The 23,710-nt window shown below is 40.8% G+C and overlaps 2 protein-coding genes across 3 annotated transcripts in view; both read left to right on the forward strand.

Moving 5' to 3' along the window:
- LOC149455658 (cytochrome P450 2K1-like) overlaps positions 1-7,486 on the forward strand; it is a 51,187-nt gene extending 43,701 nt beyond the window's left edge. Inside the window, exons 9-10 of the mRNA XM_089686054.1 lie at positions 1,529-1,670; positions 5,138-7,486. Of these exons, the coding sequence (XP_089542180.1) occupies positions 1,529-1,670; positions 5,138-5,316 (321 nt within the window). The 3' untranslated portion in view covers positions 5,317-7,486. The remainder of the gene's footprint in view (positions 1-1,528; positions 1,671-5,137) is intronic.
- Positions 7,487-13,457: 5,971 nt separating this feature from the next.
- LOC149455659 (cytochrome P450 2K4-like) overlaps positions 13,458-23,710 on the forward strand; it is a 35,587-nt gene continuing 25,334 nt past the window's right edge. The window contains exons 1-4 of one of the 2 annotated variants that reach the window (XM_089686055.1): positions 13,458-13,588; positions 20,171-20,303; positions 21,965-22,161; positions 23,412-23,574. In XM_089686055.1, the coding sequence (XP_089542181.1) occupies positions 21,979-22,161; positions 23,412-23,574 (346 nt within the window). In that variant the 5' untranslated portion in view covers positions 13,458-13,588; positions 20,171-20,303; positions 21,965-21,978. The remainder of the gene's footprint in view (positions 13,589-20,170; positions 20,304-21,964; positions 22,162-23,411; positions 23,575-23,710) is intronic. The other variant, XM_089686056.1, reaches the window with a different exon arrangement.

Consider the following 23,710-nt stretch of genomic DNA (forward strand, 5'->3'; position numbering starts at 1 on the left):
TCCTGGTCCCATGCTTGATATCTAATTGATTCTACCACTCCCTAGAAACAAGCTCTAGATTTTCCCAATCCACATGTTTAGATGTTCTCGCAATTACCCTGTGGGTTCTTAGTGATAAGTGCTATTTACACTTCCTCTGAGGTCTTGTCTGGGAAAGATGTATGTATGTCTATTTGCATTAATGAGTTGCTTAAGCAAATACCTCCCTCAGTATCTGTTCCCAAGCTCCTGTACCCACTGTGATCTTTTGCAGTTCTGATGCCCATTTACAGCCTCTGCCAATTTCTCGACAGTCCTTGTTTTCCACTTGCCTTGACCTTTTTACTTGTTTGACCACAATCTTGCCTGTCCATTTTTGTACTGCACTTCATTTCTGCTGGCTTTCAGCTTCTACCACTTCAAATGTAACTGAGGGATACAACTGGGGACCATTTATAGCACAGACCATCATTCCTTGCAGATTGCTGTAGTGAACAACCAGCTTTTCCTTTGACCCCGTGACTCGGCCCTCTTTAGGGCCTATATTCAACTAGCAACACAAAGGGTCCACCACCTTCATTTTCCAGTTATCTGCAATCCAGTGTTCACTGAGATTCACATTTTTGGGTTTCTGTTACCGTGTGCTGGTTAATTTCCCTCCTCGCTGTATCACTTAGACTAAAACCTTCAAGCATTTTACTGTTGATGCTGGTAGCAGTGAGCGGTGTTTTATTATAGATTCTTTAATACAACTGAAATTGTGTATGTAAGAGACAGCTAGTAGTCTATGGTGGGTGTGTCTGGAAACAGAGATCCTGCACAGGAGGAGCTTCCCTCTGCTCTGAATTGTAGCGGTCAAAAAGAGAAATGAATCACTGTAGTGCTAATATTTTAGGCACTGAAGTACCATGCAAAAATAAAAAGTCAACATCTCCAGTGTGCCGGCACCCGGTGAAGACCCCCAACCCCCACGCCCCGCATAGTACGCCACTGGGATCTTATGTCTATTCTCCTTGGGAAATGTAATGTGATCAGTTTGGCTGCTTCACATTATAGCACTGGCATGTTTGGTCTCATACTTATAATATCTCCATTAATGCACAAGTTATGAAATTTGCCTAGTGGTAAGTGCTTTATTTGTATAAAAAAGGTTAGCTTTGGATAAAGTAAAGCCAAACTTTACAATTTGTATTGCTGCTAGACTATTTTACAAATATTTATGATTGGGTTGTATTCAAAAGTCTGACTTTCCAGGCCGTTTTAGGTGTTTAAATGTATGTTTAGACTGAATCCCTCACTCCAGCCTTGTCTGTGGCTTTTAAAACTTGTCGTCCCTTTCTGCAGTACAGAGATCTGATTTTAAATGTTTTGTTGCAGACTTGTGACTTTTAGAGAAACTAGGATTGCATTTCCCCCACTCCCCACTAAAGCAATCTAAAAATATTGAATGAGTTGGTAATCTGTGCTTTCTGAAATCGTTTCAGTTCCTAATCTTTAGTTTTGACTTGACTGTACCCATTCAAAGGTCTCTCTCCTATATTCTTTGCAGGGAACCCAAGTGATTACATTACTGTATTCTGTCCTACAAGACAAAGAGCACTTTGAGAAGCCAGAAGAGTTTTATCCTCAGCATTTTCTGGATTCAGAGGGAAACCTTGTTAATATTGAAGCTTTTATACCATTTTCTGCAGGTGAGTAAAGCAAAGGGGGGGGGGGGGTCTATATTGCCACAAATGTATCAAGGGTGTTTGTATGGATGTGACCAAAACAGGAACAGACCAAGTAAGCAGAGGGCAGCAATGCAAAAATTACAAATGGGGCCACATTTAGTCATTTCCTTCTTGCCGGTTTTCTGATGTAGCGTTGACCCCCAGAGAGGCTGCTGGAAATACACTTGGTCCCCCATGCCTGTTCAGAGGCTGCCCCCCTGTTTCCAGTCCCAAAACTGACAAATTCTGGCTTCAGCCTAGTGGTCTTTTTAAGATTTAGTTCAGTCAAAGTGCCAAAATGATGCCACTCCAGATGAGTTAACGGTTCTCACATCTCGTCTGAGATTCAGTAACATGCAAAAATCCAGAATGTTGCTGCACTCCTTTGTATCCTTATTGAAACATTAAAATTACATCACAGGTATGACGGGAACAATAAAAAGGTGACTTGTTTCACGCTAAATTTAGCGCTCACTCAAACCTCATATATAGAGTGCAGCAATATTCCGGATTTGTGCATTTTTACTGAATCTCAGTCAAAATGCATGGAGGAGGGTTAAGGGTGCAGGATACCCAAGGCACACAAATCTAAAGACAGTTTCCTGAGTATCTTTTCTCAGCAGTGGTAGGCCCTTTTTAATAGCAGCCTCAAAATTAATGCTGAAGAAGAGGGGACAACCAATAAATCGATATACCTTTTTAAATGTTGTGCTCCTTAACACAATATCAAAATATTATATCCTTCCTATAATGTGACACCCCTTAAATTTATAATAAGGGATCAATAGTCATAAGTGACCAGGTTATATAAAAAATATATTCTACCATCAAACCAATTTAATATATATAATAGTCCCATCAATCAAATATAGTCCAATATTTGTGACAGTGATTATCAATCTTCAATTTGTGACTTTCAGTGAATCCTCCAATTTGTAAAGATGTATGCTCACCTCCTTTAATGCCTACAATTAGGCTATACACACTTGTGGTTCCCCTTCCTTGAAACCTGCCAGAATTACCTCCTACAGTATATGGATAAGTTGTAAGGTCCTTCCTTTTGGATTAATACAGATATCCTGTGTGGGTTGCTTATCCCTGCAGGAATTAATCCCTCCTTCAGCTGTAATATACCACCTATTGATCCTCTTTATACGTTCCTCCGCATGTAAAAAGAGTGGAGACATAGTGCTTTATCCTTTAAATGATTTATTCCCACTAGCCAGGTAATACACTCACATTTAAAACATCTAAAATGCGCTCAAGTGATATGAAAGCCTTTGCCAGCCGCCGAGGCATGTACTTGCCGTCTGCCGTTTACTCTATTTCCTTCCGCGTGATGTCGTAGCCCCACCCCTACGTGTTACGCCATAGGTCACGTGGCTTCATCAGGGGGTATATTTTATGTGCACAGTTGAAGTTATGTGTTTTTTAATGTTGGCGATCCATTTGAAATTGAGTTTGGCTCGCAAGTCACACAAACATATATTTTTAACCAATAAATCTATGACCCTATGAGAGCAGTCATAGTCCTTGAGCAGCAACTTCTTGCATCTCAGAAGTTGATCTTTACTTACAGGCGATATTTCCCACATGCCAAGCTTCTACAAGTAAGTTTCCTTCAGGCTGTAAGCCCATAGCACCTGCTGAGGCCTAGTAGAGGTGGCTTCTCTGGAACATAGACAAGCTCCCTCCCAGGGGAAAGCTCCAAGAGAGAAAGCTCTGATCAGATCCTCCCAATTGTTTATCTCCTGCCCAGCCACATCTTCTCGTTCAGCCTCCCAGGGATTGTCTAGGGTGCAATAAATATTCATAATCCAGTGATTGATCCTCCTACTCTAATGTTGGAATATTCTTCAAGCAACAGACAGAAGTAGTCAGCTGCTAGGTTTAGGGCAAAACCTTGGCTTAGTACAGCAAAGCCATATACTATATGTAGCAAACTGAGGGCAGGGCTCAACACTGAGATGGATAATGTACAAGCCAAAAATGCTCTGTAACCCTAGGTTCACACCTAAGCATTTTTGCATTTTGCAGAAATGCACTACAGTCCATTTAATATAATTTCCTATGGGACACGTTCACATCTCCGCATTTTTTTTTTTTGGAAAGGGTCAGGGACTTTCTTGAGCGCACAAAATTGCATTTTTGATTCTATAGACTTCAAAAACGCAGCAAAAATGCACTACATGCTTTTCTGTAGCATTTCCATTGATGTGTTTTGTGTTTCAAATCTGCCTAGCAACAAGAAAAAAATGCAAGTTGATCAGTTTCTGCAATGTGCTTTGCATTTTTTCAAATGCAAATTGCATAGGTATGAACCAAGCCTACGACAGAAAAAGCTCTGTAAATATTAGCTGGGGGAGCAAAAGAACCCATTAGGTGCGATGAGGGAGTTTGTGTATGACTTTGATAGAACCCTACTTTTAAAAGGGTAAAAAGATGCAAAAGGTGCATGCAAATGTTGCTAACCAAACTGTGTCCCCAATTGAACCTTGAGAGAGACAAAGATGGAAAGATGTCTGTGGGGAGGTGCAGCGTCAGTAATTAGTCTAGTTGCAGATAACAAGAGCTTGTATTGAAGGAATGGCCCAACTTTACAAACAGCCTAGGAGGGAGAACACCAAGCCAGGAAACACTCAATGTGCAGGTTGGAGATGCATCAGGTTCACATGCACCGACAGCATCTGTCTCAGAGGGTGGAATGCAGCCTGGCCAGTCCAGTGGCATGGGCCGTGTCCCTGCTCATCTGAAACCTCTCCCTGACGCTGTCAGACAGGTGCTCTTTCCCTATACTATCAACTTTGCAAATGCGCGCCCAAACCTGGGAGCAAGGGAGAATGTCACCAGCACATCGAGGATCACCAATATGGGTCCAAAAGTTTTAATGAACGATCACATAATTACAGCAAGGCAACGTTTCAGAGTCTCACAGGACCCCTTCATCAGGCCTATGCCGGATGAAGGGGTCCTGCAAGACTCCAAAATGTTGCCTTGCTAAAAATGTTTGATTTTTCATTAATTTTTGGACCCATATTGGTCATTCTCAGTGTGCTGGTGACATTCTCCCTTGCTAATTCTGTTTTGGTTCTAGCCTACAATCATTGCAGCACCCACTTATACACAGCCATTTTAATGCAGGAACGTGTGCTTTTGGATTGTACACTTGCATTAAAACCTGGGAGCAGGGACATAAAATTGTGTTGACCCAAGATGGCTGCCAGGGGTCACCTGGATGCAACATAGCTGAACGCTGCCCCAGGGGCCCAGGAAACAATAGAGAAACCAGGTTTTTTCTGACTTCCTCTCTAGCTGCAGTACCGCTCCATTCGAGTACCACCTACAGTGGAGGAAGCAGACTGCGCCTGCCTACATGTTCTCTTACAAATGTAAAAGTCAATATTCTTCCTTGGTCATTTTATTATTTTACACTTTATTTCTTTTTTGAGGTAAGAGAAGTTGTGCTGGAGAAAACTTGGCTAAAATGGAACTGTTCCTCTTCTTTACCACACTGCTGCAAAACTTCACTTTTCAGGCTCCACCTGGAGCAAAACTGGACCTCACAGGTGCTGTTGGCTTCACAACCCCTCCAATGAAGTATGAAAGCTGCGCAATTCCTCGCAATTAAAATGAAATAACAATTGTGGACTGGGTTTAATCACTTCAGAAAGAGAACCTGTTTTTGATTCGTATAAATGTAGTTACTATATGGAAATCAAAGAAATCTCAAGACTGGTAATTACATGCTGTAAAACTGAACAATGTGAAATAATGAACCATGTACAGTAGGTGAATAATTATATACTATGCTAAAGGGTGATAAGTATTCATACAGGATCTGGTCTTTTGATACACTGATGGTCAGCTGTTTACATATATTTTCTGACCTGTCAGGAATGTATCTGAAAATTTGCAGTTACTACAATGTAATAGGGCTACCGTAAAAGAGGAGTAGGAGTCTAGTCGGGTAAACAACAACCTAGTAAAAAAAACTATATGGTTAACACTTGTACCTATCTTTGTTGGCATCCCAGGTTGTTAGCATGGTGTTCTCATATTTGCTTTACTTACCTATAAACCTGTTATGGGAAACTAAAGCAGACATCATAAGGGGCCAGGGTATACCTCCTATATATCTGTGCATCCAGCAGAGCTTGTGACAGGCCTTTTGCATAGGTTGTTATACAGTCAAACCTAAAGTGGTTACAAAGTTAGTCTGCCTGAAAAAAGACAAAAGTCCATCCAGTTCAACCATAAAAAAAGTTATAATCCTATACCCACAGTTGATCCAGAGGAAGGCAAAAAAAACAGCAAAGCACAATCCAATTTGCTCCTGTAGGGAAAATAAATTCCTTCCTGATCCCCCGTGAGGCAATCAGATATTCCCTGGATCAACTTTACCTATAAATGTTAGTATCCAGTTATATTCTGTGTATGTTAGGAAATATTCCAGTCCTTTTTTAAAGCATTCCCACTGAGGGAGTCTATTCCACTTTTTCACAGCTCTCACTGTGAAGAAACCTTTCTGTGTTTGGTTTTAAAGCTAAAACCTTTTTACTTTAATGCAGGGAATGCATTAAGGTAAAAAGTGTTTTTAGGACTTGTTGTGTTCCCCTGAACTGCATATTCCAGATGAGGTCTTACTAATTTGTACCGGGGTTATATGATATCTCTCTCTGGAGTCTATACCTCTTTTAATACAAGAGGATTTTGCTCGCTTTAGAAACCGCAGCTTGGCATTGCATGCCATTATTAAGCTTGTGATCTACCAGAACTCCCAGATCCTTCTCCACCATTGATTCCCCCAGTTGTACCCCCCTAGTATGTATGATGCATGCATATTCTTAGCCCCCAAGTGCATAACCTTACATTTATCAACATTAAACCTCATTTGCCACATAGTTGCCCAATTACACAGTGCATTGAGGTTGGCTTGTAAATTGGTGACATCCTATAAAGACGTTATTCCACTGCACAGCTTGGTGTCATCTGCAAAGACTGACATGGTATTTTTAATCCAAGACCCTACATAGTTTATAATATATTAAAAAGTAAGGGTCCCAACATTGAACCTTGGGGTACACCACTGATGACCCTAGACCATTCAGAGTATGAATCATTAACCACTACTCTTTGAATTGTGTAGTAACTGATGCCAACCAGGCTCTTCTTGCCAACAAGTATGTCTTCAAATCTGCTGCTCTTGCACTGACTATCAGCGCACTTCTTCAGCATTATGTACAACTGAGACAGTACTTCAGTGGTAGAAAGTACACATGGAGCCATGATGGGTGTAGCCAAACCACAGAGCTGGCATAGGAGTAAACTTTTTTATATATTTTTCATGGAGACTGCTGCTAAGCTATGGTGTTTAGGCTTCAAGCACATATAACATTACCAGGCTTTCATTTAGTGCAAATGTGCAAAGCATTGAAAACTAAAATGTGATTAGATTCTTTGGGTTACTACGAACGCTTTGCAGTTTGCCTTAAAGTTGAACTGAACTCAAAAAGGACACATTTTCTGTGTTGCAGAGGTTATTTAGAAATGTGGAAATATTTGGGGGGTGGTGGGATTGTGGGGGTCAGCGCTGTCATCCACTGGATCTCTGCTTGTACAGAATGTTGGAAGATTAGACAGTGATATATGCATTTTCTACCCTAGGGGACCTAGGCATCAAAATAACAAAGTTAGACTTCTTCTGTAAAGTACATATATTCAAAACTGAATGCCATTTAACATGTTAAAGTACTGTTTTATAATCAATGTCCTTTTTGTAAATAAAATACTTGTTTTCACCTCTCGTGTTTTTTTGAATATCAGAACTTCTGATCTCATGTATTCTCCTTGTTGACATTTCCTAAATACATACCCCCTAGTGATGGCTGTATAGGCATTTCTTGGTGGTTTGGGCATTAGCGCAAACATTTACTTATATGTAATCGCTGAAGTAATCTTGCTATTATACATAACAGCCGCACACTGTTAATGGTGGTTAAGGATGCTAGCAGGTGCAGGTACCACTGAGTCCCTAATGGCCAGTGATGCTGCCAGCCCCATTTACTTACATGGCCAGGAATCCCCAACAACATTATACTGCCAAAAGTATTGGGACGCCTGCCTTTACACACAAGAACATTAATGGCATCCCAATCTTAGTTCGTAGGGTTCAGTATTGAGCTGGCCCACCCTTTTCAACTCTTCTGGGAAGGCTGTCCACAAGGTTTTGGAGTATTTCTATGGGAATTTTGACACTTCTTGCAGAAGTACATTTGTGAGGTCAGGCACTGATGTCAGACGAGAAGCTCTGGATCCCTCTCTCCGCTCTAATTCATCCCAAAGGTGTTCTATCGGGTTGAGGTGCAGGCAAGTAAAGTTCCTCCCAAAACTTGCTCACCCATGTCTTTATGGACCTTGCTTTGTGCACTGGTGTGCAGTCATGTTGGAACAGGAAGGGCTCATCCCCAAACTGTTCCCACAAAGTTGGGAGCATGATATTGTCCAAAATGTTTTGGTATGCTGATGCCTTAAGAGTTCCCTTCACTGGAACTAAGGAGCCAAGCCCAACCCCTGAAAAACAACCCCACACCATAATCACCCCTCCACCAAACTTTACACATGGCACAATGCAGTCAGGCAAGTACTGTTCTCCTGGCAAATGGCAGACTCAGACACGTCCATCAGATTGCCAGACAGAGAAGCATGATTGGTCACTCCAGAGAACAAGTCTCCGCTGTTCTAGAGTCTAGTGGTGGCATGCTTTACACCACTGCATCTGACACTTTGCATTGCACTTGGTGATGTAAGGCTTGGATGCAGCTGCTTGGCCATAGAAACCCATTCCATGAAGCTCTCTACACACGGTTGCGCTAATCTGAAGGCCACACAAAGTTTGGAGGTCTGTAGCTATTGACTCTGCAGACAGTTGGCAACCACTGTGCGCTGCAGCATGCGCGCTGACTCCACTCTGTTATTTTACGTGGCCTACCACTTCTTGGCTGAGTTGCTGTTGTTCCCAGTTGCTTCCACTTTGTTATAATACCACTAACAGTTGACCGTGGAATATTTAGTAGCAAGGAAATTTCACAGATGGACTTATTGCACAGGTGGCAACCTATCACGGTACCACGCTTGAATTCACTGAGCTCCTGAGAGCAATCCATTCTTTCACAAATGTTTGTAGAAGCAGTCTGCATGCCTAGGTGATGATTTTATACACCTGTGTCCATGGAGGTGATTGGAACACCTGAATCCAATGATTTGGAGGGGTGACCCAATACTTTTGTCAATATAGTGTATGTAAGAAAAGGAGTGGGGAAAAACAAATAGTGAGGTTCTTCGTGTGTGTGTGTGTGTGTGTGTGTGTGTGTGTGTGTGTGGTGGGTTTTTTTTACCAGAACTTTTTGTGTCTGCTATGGATTTTTAACCTCTTTTTTTGCATGGGGTAAAGTCCCTCAGGAAATCCATACCACAGCTTTTGGGCCTGATTTTTAAGGGAAACCTCATACAAAAAATAAAATGTGAGGATCCCAATAAAAATCCATACCAGCCTCTTAGTCTAAGTATGCAGCATGACTGTCTATGAAAGGGAGGACAAGCATGCAGTATGCAGTCTGCCCCTCCTGAACCATACCAGGCCATATGCCCTCAACATAGAGGGTACCTTGACAGGGGAGACACCATTGTGAATAGGCTGCTAATGCACTGCCAGGGCTGTCTAACACCGGGCAAAAGGTGCAGCTGCCCGAGTCCCAACCATTGTTGTGGGGCCCAAAGTAGCTGCCCCTTGAGCCAGTAAATGATATCCCCTGCTTTTGTTTTTTCTTATCAAATTAAAACTGGCCAAAAATAGTAACAAAAGTGTGTTTTTTATTTATTTAAAATATAGCTGTATTTTTCTTGCTATTACCATAACTCACCACCAAAGAGCAACCCAAAATAAATCCTCCTGATGATTGCGGCGATACTACATATGTGTATTGTCATCTGTACCTGTAGTAGGGATTTAGAAACAATAGTACACATTTTTGCCTTTTTATTAATCCTACCTAAAACACACTGACACTGATACTAATTTAAAAAATCCTACACAAAATATACTTACCTTGACCTTTGACCCTGTCCCTAACACTATGGGGGTTATTTACTAAAGCGGAAGAGTGCAAAACCTAATGCAAGTCCGCATAAAAACCAATCAGCTTCTACGTTTTTATTGCCAAAACTTGACTGAATAACTTAAGTTTAGAAACTGATTGGCTACCATGTACAGCTGCACCAGATTTTGAGTGTACCTGTTTTAGTAGATAACCCCCCCCCCCCAAAAGCCTAATACTGACCTAGATCAAATCTTGATCTAGTTATTTCTTTTCTTTATATTTTAAATGTATTAACTGCTTTTCCACTGCCCTATAGTATAAATACTGCTACAGGGTGACAGGGGTGCGCAAAATCACGTATGTATAAGTGATTTCGCATTTCCAGGTAGGGAGTGCTTGCAAAACGAGCGTGTGCCCTACCCGTGCCATTAGTCCTTAAGGTAGTTAGTGTGGCAATCATTGAGAATGGAAGTCAATTTTTCATGTATCATGGTTCCCATGAGGCAGGGTATTGATGATTGTTTCCAGGCTCTAACTAGAGTAAGCCAGGCAGCCAGGAAAACCTATCCCCGTGGCATCCGATGAAATTTGTTGAGATGTGGGATGGGTATATGAAGGAGAGCCTTCCAAGCGTTCTTAAGGGTGATATGAAGAATCCATTGTATTAAATTATAAATTTTAATCCAAAAACAAGAAGCTATAGGGCAAGATCACCATATGTGGAGTAAGATGCTGCAATCGGTAGAGCCGTGGAAGCATTGTGAGGAAGTGTTGGGGACAAATTTAGATAGACAATCTGGGGTCATGTACTAATAGGACTAAATCTTGTAGGCATTCTCTTGAGCAAGAAAATTGAGTGAACATTTGGAAGTAGCTAGCCATATAGATCTCATTCCCATTCTGCCATGTAAGATAGTTTTTTAGGACCTATGGAGTCAATAAGTGACGCATAAAAAGATTAAGACCTTTAAAATGTGGTTATATCCTGCAACGGTTTTTGAAATGGGTTAGTTGTTTCGGTGAAGAAGTTCGGAAAGTGACAAGGTTGGAAAAGTAATGTTGGATTTGAGAGTAGTGGAAGTATTCTCTTTCAGGGAGATTCCTATGTTCACAAAGGTAGGTGTAGGATTTAATACAATCTGAAGAAAAAAATACTTGACGCCACCAATGGAATGCAAGAGGGTTGTCATAAGCAGGGGCGAAGGAGGGGGGTACCATGGATTATGGATAAAGGTAGATGTGGAGAGATGAGATTGTTAGAGTATTTGACTCTAGTCCCAAAGTTTAAGAAGATGTCATAAGGAGGGGTCAGAGATCTTGGGCGTGAAGAGGGAGGAGTACCAATTAAATTATGTATGGGGAGGGAAAGACAAGCCATTTTCACCAGATTAGTCCAAATTGGGCATTTGTGAGTGGCATGAAGAGAGGCTAGTCAAGAGATTTGTGCCACCATGTAGTAATGTTTAAGAGTGGGGACTGTTTATGATAGTGTTCAGGATGGAAATCTACAGTGAGGAACAGAAGTATTTGAACACCCTGCAATTTTGAAAGTTCTCCCACTTAGAAATCATGGAGGGGTCTGAAATTCACATTGTAGGTGCATTTCCACTCAGAGACAGACTTAAAAAAAAAATTCAGGAAATCCCATTGTATGATTTGTAAAGAATTTATTTGTCTTGCACTGCTGAACATAAGTATTTGAACACCTGAGAAAATCAGTGTTAATATTTGGTACGGAAGCCTTTGTTTGCAATTACAGAGGTCAAACGTTTCCTGTAGTTCTTGACCAGGTTTGCACACACTGCAACAGGGATTTTGGCCCACTCCTCCACACAGATCTCTTCTAGATCTGTCAGGTTTTGGGGCTGTCGCTGAGCAACACGGAGTTTCAGCTCCTCCAAAGATGTCCTATTGGATTTAGGTCTGGAGACTGGCTAGGCCACTCCAGAACCTTGATATGCTTCTTACGGAGCCACTCCTTGGTTATCCTGGCTGTGTGCTTCGGGTCGTTGTCATGTTGGAAGACCCAGCCACGACCCATCTTCAATGCTCTGACTGAGGGAAGGAGGTTGTTGCTCAAAATCTCACAATAAATGTCCCCATTCATCCTCTCCTTAATACAGTGCAGTCGCCCTGTCCCCTTCACAGAAAAGCACCCCCAAAGCATGATGTTACCACCCCCATGCTTCACAGTAGGGATGGTGTTCTTGGGTTACAACTCATCCTTTTTCCTCCAAACACGATGAGTGAAGTTTAGACCAAAAAGTTCTACTTTGGTGTCATCTGACCACATGACTTTCTCCCATGCCTCCTCTGGATCATCCAGATGGTCATTGGCAAACTTCAGATGGGCCTGGACATGTGATGACTTGAGCAGGGGAAGCTTCCGTGCAATGCATGATTTGAAACCATGACGGCGTAGTGTTCTACCGACAGTGACCTTTGAAACTGTGGTTCCAGCTCTCTTCATGTCATTGACCAGCTCCTCCCTTGTAGTTCTGGGCTGATTCCTCACCTTTCTTATCATCAGTGATACCCCACGAGGTGAGATCTTGCATGGAGCCCCAGTCCAAGGGAGACTGACAGTCGTCTTTAGCCTCCTACATTTTCTAACAATTGCTCCAACAGTTGATCTATTTGCACCAAGCTGCTTGGCAATTGCCCCATAGCCCTTTCCAGCCTTATGGAGGTCCACAAGTTTGTCTCTGGTGTCTTTTGACAGCTCTTTGGTCTTGCCCATGGTAGTAGTTGGCGTCTGACTGACTGTGGGGTGGACAGGTGTCTTTAAAGAGCTCAGACAGGTGCTACTAAGTTAGATTAATGAGTGGAGTAGAGGTGGACTTTTTAAAGGCACAGTAACAGGTCTTTGAGAGACAGAATTCTTGATGTTTCTTAGGTGTTCAAATACTTATGTTCAGCAGTGCAAGACAAATAAATTCTTTAAAAATCATACAATGTGATTTCCTGAATTTTTTTTTTTTAATTCTGTCTCTCAGAGTGGGAATGCACCTACAATGTGAATTTCAGACCCCTTCATGATTTCTAAGTGGGAGAACTTGCAAAATCGCAGGGTGTTCAAATACTTCTGTTCCTCACTGTATATTTGCGATGCACCCAACTAAATTAAACATTTTCCATTGTAAGATGTGCAAAGTTTTACTTGGAATGGGGGCAGGTAACACTCTAAAGTAGTTTTGGACAGAGTGGGAAAAATATACAATTTCAGTCAGGTTTATTTCTGTCTAAACCCGTTGGGGGCAGTTTCCCTCATTTACTGCCCCTGTTACACCTATATAAGAAATAGGGATGTAGACATTTTTGTCCCCATTGCAGATATTTCCCATCACCTCCTATGTTGGGCCTTTAGTTTGGAAAAAACTGCAGCTTGGGTGTATTAGATTAGATTTACAGAGGTATTGTATTTCTGTATGTTCAGTCTCCTGTATTTTGGATCACCATACAAACACCTGACAAGCTATGGGTACAATTACACAATTGTTCATACATTCTATAGCATGCATACAGATTAAAAAAATATGTCACAGTATACCTAGATGTGAATTTAGGTGAAAGGTGTATGGTTTTAGGTATGTTTTATACAGAATTCACATGAGACTAGTTTTAGCACACCTCTACATTTTTTTTTTTTTTTTACTTTTTTTCAATACACATAGACAAGGCTTTCCTGGATTACGGCTTTATCTGCATTGTAAGATATATAAATGCATACTCAAGTGTATTGTCCATTACTTCAGCTGAAGACTGGCTCAGAACAAGGACTATACTAGAATCCTAATGTAAAAGGTAAGAAGTAGACAAGTTTCAGATAAAAAGCTCAGCAATGACAGCCTACATATTATCACAGCTTAGACTTTCTTTTGCAAGCTTTGACAGCTTTCTTGAAGCCTCCAAAGCTCCCTTCAACTCAATTCTTGGAGCTCTAAGTAGAGATCTTCAGGAATTGTGCCTGTCATTTTTACAAAAGCTTCAATTTGGCTTGAAACTGAAGCATGTTTGAAGCTCCTGTAAAGCTACTGTTACACTTCCAATTAGCTCTATATTTTCCTTTCCATTCCTGGACTCAATCTGAAGTGTGATTTACAGTATAACTAGGTAAAACTGTTTTTTTTCTGTTTGTTTTTTTTTTAAATATAGTTTTGGATAGAGTGGAGATGGATTACAACACCTATCAGTTATTACTGCTGTAAATAAACATATCATAAATCTATGTTTCCAGGAGCAAGAGGGGGAAGATGAGACCTTTAGTCAGTCAGCTCCCAATGCTTCCTGCCACCACATGCAAAAAAAGCAATATGGCACAAGTTATGCAACCTGGGTAGGAGTTCTCCATTAAAATAAACAAGTGCTACATCAGCAATAATAAAAAAGAAAAAAAGATAAACTCTGTAGACTTAATCCTTTGAATGAAGAAATCCTGGAACTAACTGTAGCCATGGTCTTCAGTAAGCTTATGGTGAGACCCAAGGTTATCACTGTGTGAGCAAAAAGTATTCTCCAACAGAAGCCCTTAAGTAGGTAAAGAGGGGGAATAATGGTGTTTGCATGCAGTGTCTATACTGTGTTAGGGAGAATAATGGATTTGCACCCGCTCACTCAAACACTGGGAGAAGACACAACCGAAATCCGCTGTGGAGGGTCAGGCTCCTGGCAGAGTGGAGTGGCTCTGGATTGCCTCCTGACAACCGATCAAGACAATGGGTAGTGATGCTCAGTAGTGGCCAATCCAGTTTCCAGAGATTACTGCCATCCCTGGAATGTTACGTGTCACCCCATAGTGCCGAGCAGGTTTACTGTGCTGAGCTGTGGCCTGTTCTTTAAAGGGAAGATGACACGCTCCCCTCCATCAGCCTTCACATTCCCACGCCAAAAGAGAGAGTGTGGCTGCTACAAGGGAATTTATCTACCTCCCTAGGGTGACCCTCAGTTTTGCTTTCCTCTGGTAAATGTAGTCCAGACCATACTGAAAAAAATACAGTATCTCAAAGCGATGGGAATACAGATCAACCACAAACTATGGTGCGCTACTCAAAAAAATCAAATACATATAAAGTGATAATATAGAATCAATCACAAAAATAGCTCATGTGAAACAAACTAAAAACTCTTTTATATTGAACAAATAAACAAACAAAATTCCATATTATGAAAGTGATTAGAAGTAAGTCCACATAAGTGCTGTGATGAAAATCACTCAATAGACAATGGTGTCAGTGTATTATCTTCCACCGCATATAGATGACCTCTTACCAAATGATTAAATCTCGATTGCAGATATCAATATATGCTTGTGTATGTGTGCCCTTGCACCAGATCCACTGCGATCCACCATGCAGTTCCTTGTACCATAAACAGACACTGGTTGTCTCACCGCCACCCTCCAAAGAGAACCACGGGAGCCACAATAGTGTTATACCATTTAAAATCACTTTATTATAAAAAAGACAGCTACTTACAATACCCAAGAAAACATGAGCATAAAACAAGCAAGCAGAGGATGTGTTCACATCATGCAATGTATCTCACTGGCTAAACCCCTCCCAACATGTTTCGCCGACCAATGAGCATTGTCAGGGGTATGGAGCAAGCTAATCATTTGGTAAGAGGGCCAGCTATATGTGGTGGAGGATAATACACTGACACCATTGTCTATGGAATGATTTTCTTCTAATCACTTTCATAATATGGACTTTTGTTTGTTTATTCGTAGTATATAAATTCAGAGGTTTTAGTTTGTTTCAAATTAACTATTTTTGTGATTGATTCTATACTATCACTATATTCACTATATTGCCAAAAGTATTGAGACGCCTGCCATGTGCCAAGCACACAAACTTTAATGACATCCCAGTTTTAGTCCGTAGAGTTCAGTATTGAGTTGGCCCACCCTTTGCAGCTATAACAGCTTCAGCTCTTTTGGGAGGAGGGTGTCTATGGGAATGTTTGATCATTCTTCTAGAAGAGCATTTGTGAGGTCAGGCTTGATATCGGACGAGAAGGTCTGGCTCACAGTGTCCGCTGTAATTCATCCCAAAGGTGTTGTATTGGGTTGAGGTCAGGACTCTGTGCAGGCCAATCAAATTCCTACACTCCAAACTCGCTCATCCATGTCTTTATGGACCTTGCTTTGTGCACTGGTGCGCAGTCATGTTGGAACAGGAAGGGCCATCCCCAAACTGTTCCCACAAAGTTGGGAGCATGAAATTGTCGAAAATGTCTTAGTATGCTGACGCCTCTGCCTCTGCTTCTGAGGCACACTTCCCACTCTGTGAGCAGGAAATTATGTGTTTACCCTGCATTGAACACTAGAAGGGAAGAAAGGGGATCTAAGTCTGTGCCAAGATGTCCCTGAATTGCAGAATGACCCAGCCTGGACCTGGCTACCTCGTGATACCTCAGCCACTTACTTAGCCGCAATATTCCAGGCATCTCCATCTTAGGCCTGGCTCTTTTTCTAGGGTGGTAGCAGAATTGGTTGGGCACCAGTTCCTTTTTTCGTAACTTTTAGAAGATTTATTGCAAACTACTTAAGATGGAAAGGATACATAAAAAAGATTTTTCTCAACCCAGATCTAATCTTCACATTCATGATGTTCTCCCTGCTCTCACAAGCTGTGCTGGCTAGTTACAACCTCAGAAAACTTTAGTTCTTTGAGGACCAAGGTTACAATGGTATCTTGGTTGCAGTTCTTAAGACAAGAGAACTGAGAAGGTCTTTTTGTTCAACTTCTCCCTCAGTCAGTCATTCACCACATTTCAAGGGCATCCACAGATGCTTTTTCAAGGCCAAGAATGTATGGATGTAGGCCAAAAGGATTGACTACAACACACACTCCATTACTCCTAAGCCCAGGGAAGACATAACTCAGCAAGCTATCCCTATGGGCCACAGCACTAAATGAGAAGTTTCTAAACTGACATAGTTTATTTTCTAATGTATTGGTTAAATAAACCCACAAGGTAGGTATTGCACAAACTTGGTAAAGTGTCAATCCATGGTTTTCCAACACATCTTCTGTAAGGTCTATCTTAGCCTAGAAGGTACAATTCTGCAGTAGGGCTGTATAGAGGAACAGCTCCAGGTTGGCCAAGATTCTACCAACACAATTTATTTTGCCTAGAGAAACCCAACAAGTGTATTTTAGAGTGCAATCAACTTAACTGCATTGTATAGTTCTTGTCTGGTAACCTGTTGTTCTGAATATTTACATTTAGACATAAATGACAATAAAGATCAAATGAAAGCAACTTAAAACACTTATGGCAAAACCATAACAAAAATCTTGGTGCAGCAAGCTTTCACATTGCCTCCAGGGCTAGACAGCAACTGACTGTAGTCTTGATTCTGTGCTATTCTTCTTCCCTCATTCTAACACTGTTCATATGCTAATGATAAACAATCTATCATGGATGGGGATGATTTACTAAAAATGGAGAGTGCAAAGTCTGGTGAAACTGTGCACAGTAGCCAATCAGCTTCAGTTTGTTCAATGGAGCTTTGACGAAAAAAAACCTTGAAATTGACTGGTCTCTATACACAGCTGCACCAGATTTTGCGCTCTCCAGTTTTAGAAAATCAACCTCAATGTATTACAACAATAAAAAAAAATGATATCTTGAGCTCTAATGGATTTTTCACTAGGACAGATTGTCTCTTTTCCATAAAAATGATCATTTGTATATCAAAACAGTCCAATATTGCAGTTCACTTGATTGCTGGAAGCTGTGATCCTTTCATAAAAATGATAGTTTTTTCGAACAATTGCATCATTACATATACAATATATGAGACCATGAAACTGCAAGGAGCCTAAAATGGGAGGAAGGAATGTCTAACCGGCTCCAGGTAACAGTGTTCTTAAAACGTTTTTGGAAACTTTTTGGAAGTGATTAACACTACTGTATATCCTGTTCAACCATTAAAATTCTCGTAATTAAACTCTTTTTAGATCTGCCTATAGAGGATGGAGTGACGGTGTTATTCTTTAGTAGATCGCCTTCTGCATCAAGAAAATTCTTTGCATAAAACTCTAAGGGTTTTTGAAATAGCTTTCACCTTTTAGTACAGAGTACGGCAATGAGAAAACAGCAGTGAAAAAAACTGTGCAACTCTGTTAAAGCCAAAATAAACCCTTCATATTTATTACTGTAATGCAGTCAGGCTGCATATATAGTAATAAATACACTCATTTTTTCCTTGTGTATTAATATACTGTATGCTGCAGCAAGGATTAAAATACCCTGTGCAAAATTGCAAAACATTTTTCGCATTCTGCGCATGGCTTTAATCAACAGTATTGCTCAGGTTGCTACAGCAGAGTTGATTGGAGCAGTGTACAGGGTGGAGTGCTGGACAGCTGGAGATCTGGGCCACTGCTTATATGTGAGGACAGCTTACTGACTCTCCAGTGCTCTATGTGAACCAAGGTTAAAGAAGTATCTTGTTTGCAGATCCTAAGGTAGAAGTGAGAAGGTTCCTTTGCTTAACTTCTCCTTCAGCCAGTCTGGCGGCTTGTGCTGTGAATGATGGTAGCTGGAGAGGAGCACTGTCAGTCACAAAAACACAAGCCCACAACAACACAAGCCAGCTACTACAATAGTCTCTCTCCAACAAATGTTTTAGCCAGCTTGTGTTGATGTAGGCTTGTGTTTTTGTGAATGATCGTACTCTTCTCCAGCCATCGTTATTCACAACACAAACTGACAGCTACTACTGTAGTAATCTCCTCCAAACTGGCTCACAGCTGTGGAAGGATGTTGGCTTAGCCTTTTATCAGTACAAAGAGAGCAGAGCAGGCACAGGGCTCTACAGTACCTTCCTTCTGGCAGCGTTCAGAGGGGAAGTGGAATGTACGGCCTCAGTGTTTTCTGTGACAGTGCAGTCAGAACTACTGTAATTATTCTGTAATATATCACATAGGCATGCGCTAAATATATCACCAAATAAATAAGTGTCCATATTAAATCTGTGCAAATCCAAAAAAGTCACTCAAAAAAATCTTTTGTGAACGGTGAATAATCCACCACCAAATGAATTAAATAAACTCACCAGAACTAAATGCTGATCAAATTATAGACCAGCAATAGCACTTGTGCTCTGGGAGCGATGGGTGAAATGATATCCAGGTATTAGATGTAGTAAATAATCAAATCCTGATGATCAATAATGGCAGTCCGCATAGGGAACAGCATATCACTACCAGAAGCAATACTCTGCAGCCAAAGATCTCATAATATATCTCTCCATTCAAATCCATCTCTCCATAATGCATGAGGTACTCAGGGATAAAAGAAAAACATAATGGTGCAATACGTTTTTTTCAAATTACATATTTAATAAATTTTCCAAGGAACTCACAAAAAAGGTGTCCAGACAGGCACCAGCTTAATCAGCGATACACAGCAACTGAGAAAACGAAGATCCCCGCTCACCGCGGATCACCTCCAACACACATTAGGAACAGTACGTCCTGACGTCAGCATCAAGTAGGCCACGCCCAACGCGTTTCATCACCATAACGTCATCAAGGGGCGGTACTTATAATTATTCTGTGTCTTTATTCTGTATCTTTATCTCCTTGCTCCAGCATGGCCGAATAGTGGTGGGGGAGCAAGCTGGCAAACCACAGTTGCTTACCAACCACAGCACAGACTTTAACAGTTAGGTGCTACAGTATGTACACTGCATTCCATTTTAATTCTGTTTAGATTTCTTTAAACAGTTTGCTGCCACCAATGTAAGGTATATGTCAGCAGGATCATGGGCTTTTCCACACACTTCTGACTGCTATAGTGTAAGGGGTATAAACAGAGGACGTTTTCCACTACATCCCAGTAGTAATAAACAACAGTATACAGTATGTCCCTCAGGACAAAAAGGAAGGGGGAGTTAAGGGGGAGTTTAAGGTGTATTATTGCTAAAAAAAATAATCAGTACACAAACATATCAAAATCCAATTTTCTATTTCAGCTTAACTAATAAGATTAGTAATGTTAAAAAAATGGCCACACAGTAATAAAAACATATAGAATGTGTGACCTCTGTGAGCAAATCCCTTGGAAGCCTATCCATAGCAACATATGATGTAATTCATCCAACCTGGGAAAAGCTATATTCATAACCTCCTGAATTGCAAACAGTAGTATATAGTACAGGTCATATAGTGAATAAAATATCAGAAGAGAGTTCTTCAGGAGAGAGATGTTTAGGAGAAATGCATCCAAATTTGTTGGTATGTGGAGACTATGTGAATCATTTGGCTATTTATGCTTTACCCAGATAGTGCTGGATGTGTTTTTTATGGTTTTTGTCTGTCTGTATTGTTAAATATTTTAATATTTCAAGTTTTTCACTCTTTTTTTCACCAGATATTTGAGAGCACAGAAAAACGGCTATTATTGCTGATTGGGGGTGTTGAAGGTCCTGTTGGATTTCCAACAAGTACAAAATTGAGTGCTTTTTGATTTACCTTTATTAGGAGGCCATAACAGTTTAATGAGTGTAAGTCTGAGAGGTGGAGGTCTCCGTACACTGATATGAAATATCACAATCGTGTAGCCTGTATGATTTTTTTTTTTGTTTACCATAACACAAAATTTTGATTATTGGATTGCACACACTGGAATATTGTTTTAGTTTTGTCTAATCTGTATATTGTATAGTGCGTTGCTAATGGGTATTTGCACTTTTGATATCTAAAGCCAAGACTTAGAACCCCTGTTAGTATTTTTATGTCTGTCAGTGTACCATTAGGGGAGATTCACCCTTATTATTTGTCTTGGTGACCATTAGGCCTTATTCACGTGGATGCTGTTACCCATAAAGACACTCTGTCATTTGGGCAATGACTTGTACTCGCACCCTCACGTCTGTTAAATTGGGTCCTGCAGCATCCATATGGAGTAACGTAGGCTGTGTGCATGCAGCTCCAGGTGGCTGAAATCACAAACAAAGGTCATGAAGGTGAGTAAATTATTACAGTTGTCACCTCAACAAGAGGTAAGGGTAACTCTTCCAATAGGAACACCATTTCTCATGACGGCTGCCTATTAGGGGATCCTAATTCCCTTTCACTTCCTGTTGCGTCTATATGACAGAAAGTGAAGAGAAATCTTCCCAATGGGACATACATGGAAAAAAAGCAGGGTCTTTAACCATTTCCTTCTGGTTTACAGTTATGTACAGTTCCAAGCCTTAAAGTGGTTGTAAACCTCAGACATGAAAAATAGACATAGCACACCCCTCCATGTGTACTAACCTGAATCCAAAGCACCAAGTTTGGTTTTCCTCTGATCGCTCCTCACTCTGTTATCTGCATGACTCACTCCAAATAGATTTAGCTGACATCTCAGACTTCCAAGAGATGGCCCTCTTCCCCCCAGTGCACATCAGACGACTCATACCCTCAGCTCTTATGTTTCTCTAAGCCTGAGCCTCCCCTTCCCTCCAATTATCTATATTTCATGGGGCTGTGTGCTCTAGCCCTGTGGTGTGTGTGATGTCAGATACCCATCCCCTGCTTTCTGCTGCTGAGAAAATTCCTTTCATCTGTGTGCTGTAGAAGGTGTACAGGACAGATAGCTGCAGATAAACAGATACAACTTAGGTAGGAGGATTTGTTTAATCTTTGTGTATCATCTGAGGCTAGTCACTTCACTGGGTATATAGTATATGAGGGTTTACAACTACTTTAAATCCTATAGAAGAGGTCAAACCCCCCCCAAAACATGTTGTCTATGTTATATACACATTTTCAACTAAACTCAAGACTGGAGGTTTTAGAGACCTGTTTCACAGAACTCCTCACCCACTGCTAAAGCCATCATGCCGTAAAGGGGCCAACAACTTTCTAGGGTCTGTAGAGTAGCTGAATAAAATTCTATTCTACAAGATACAGCACTACCTTACACACCCACAACAACAACGTTACATAATGGGGGTCTTTCCCCAAAGCATGTCAGTGATGAAAAAGTGTAATGTCTGTGTCATCCTTGGGCTTTTTTCATGATTGACACTTTTAACTGGTATGGAAAGTGAGCCAAGGAGCACATCCATTATTATAACTGATACAAATCTCATCTCCCCAGCCTCTCCTAGTTCCTTTTGTGGCTTTATTTTTGTCCACTTCATTTTCTGAATTTTATTTCTATGTTTCTCTCCAGGTTTTACTACAGACATGTATTTAATGGATCCAGTTACAATTGTCCTCTCTGTTGTCACCTGTGTTTTTTTGGCAATTTTTTCATTTACTCAGAGGAAAAAAGTTCATCCAAGTTATCCTCCTGGACCACCATGTTTGCCTCTTATTGGAAATTTGCACATTCTAAATATTAGTAAACCTTACCTAACTTTTCATAAGGTAAGATTTTATGCTTTCAAATGCGTGGTTGAAGTGTATGTAAATGGATCCTGCCCGCCAATAACATTTTTATACTCAGGAATACATGAAATATTATGGAATCTAGTATAGGTCTGGCCAAAAATCAATAGATTTTTTTTACATTCAGCCTGCAGGCCAAATGCAAAAATCTAACAGGATCCTCCAACCACAATAGCAGTGTTGATGGACAAATCTCCCTGCTGTGCTATTGTATTCTGACAGCCGCTGCACAGTACAGGAAAGGTTACGTTTATGTACTTTAAGATCCATAGTGAACTAGACAGGGCCAAAGATAGTGCATCATACTACAAGGCATGTTTTCAGAGCAGAGTCACAGTCTCCACATCTGCAACATTTCTCTTAGCTGCCCAGTCCAGAATGGAGATTTGACACTTCATCAGTCATTGGCAGAATTATAACCATAGTAAGGTCTGGATGGAACAGCCCTGTATAAAGCTCCTTGTTTTCCCATCCATCCCTGGGTGTAGATAATTCCTGGCTGATTGATACCCAGTCCAAGGGTTCCCACATAGTTCATTAGTTCATTTGCTAACATTTTATGGAAAAGCCAGTGCTGGGGTAATCAGAAGGTCTGTTCTCTCAAGAAAGCAACCACCAGCATTTTTTTTCCCGCTGACTGTTAGAGTGGGGGGGGGGGGACTTTCCTGCATTGTCCTACATTGTAATGAAGAACTGCCCCATTGACCATCAATGTAAGGTGTTATTTACATTGGCCACTAATGAAAAGGAGAAATTTGTATTAACCACCATTTTGAGAAGGGATGTTATTATGGAGTGTTGCCTTGTCCATCGGTGGACATGAGGTAATATAAAAGGATCTATCCACTGATCATCAGTGTAAAAGAGATGAAAACAGATAGAGTGCATAGACCATCACAGAACACCAGTGTATAGGAGATAAAAATAGTTGGCAAATGTCAGGTGCTTCAAAGATTTAATTGGAAGGGGAATGATGTAATTTTCCTAATCTGACCCATAATTTGAAGCTATGTCCCTGGCACTGGTGCTTCTGATCTCAACTTGCTCTGCAACAACATTGAAGCAGTATAGCCACACATAGACACCAACTAATGATATACTAGTGTTAAAAACATTGCTGGAGTTGGGCTTTAAATATTGGATTTTTCAGTGAACAAGCCGTTTGTAGCAATATACACTATACAGTTCTAATTTTTTTAATTTATAAGCATTGCTTTTTTCTTTTTTAGCTAGCTGAGAAATTTGGCTCAGTGTACAGCCTACGGATAGGACCTCAGAAGATGGTTGTACTGTGTGGCTATGAGACGGTGAAAGAAGCGCTGGTCAACCATGCTGAGGAGTTTTCTGCAAGACCCTTTGTGCCAGTGTTTTTTGATATGTTCAAGGAACATGGTATATATACCCTTTTTATTGTTTTTAATTTTATTACCAAATCAATATACAGAGAATTATACCACATACGCACTGGTCATGTGAACAACTTTTAGGGTGCGTTGACAAGGTTGCAGATCAAAAGGACTCTCAGTTT

This window comes from Staurois parvus, unplaced genomic scaffold, assembly GCF_062004578.1.
Source record: "Staurois parvus isolate SC_StPar_1 unplaced genomic scaffold, SC_StPar_1.0 ptg000390l, whole genome shotgun sequence".
NCBI classification, from domain to species: Eukaryota; Metazoa; Chordata; class Amphibia; order Anura; family Ranidae; genus Staurois; species Staurois parvus.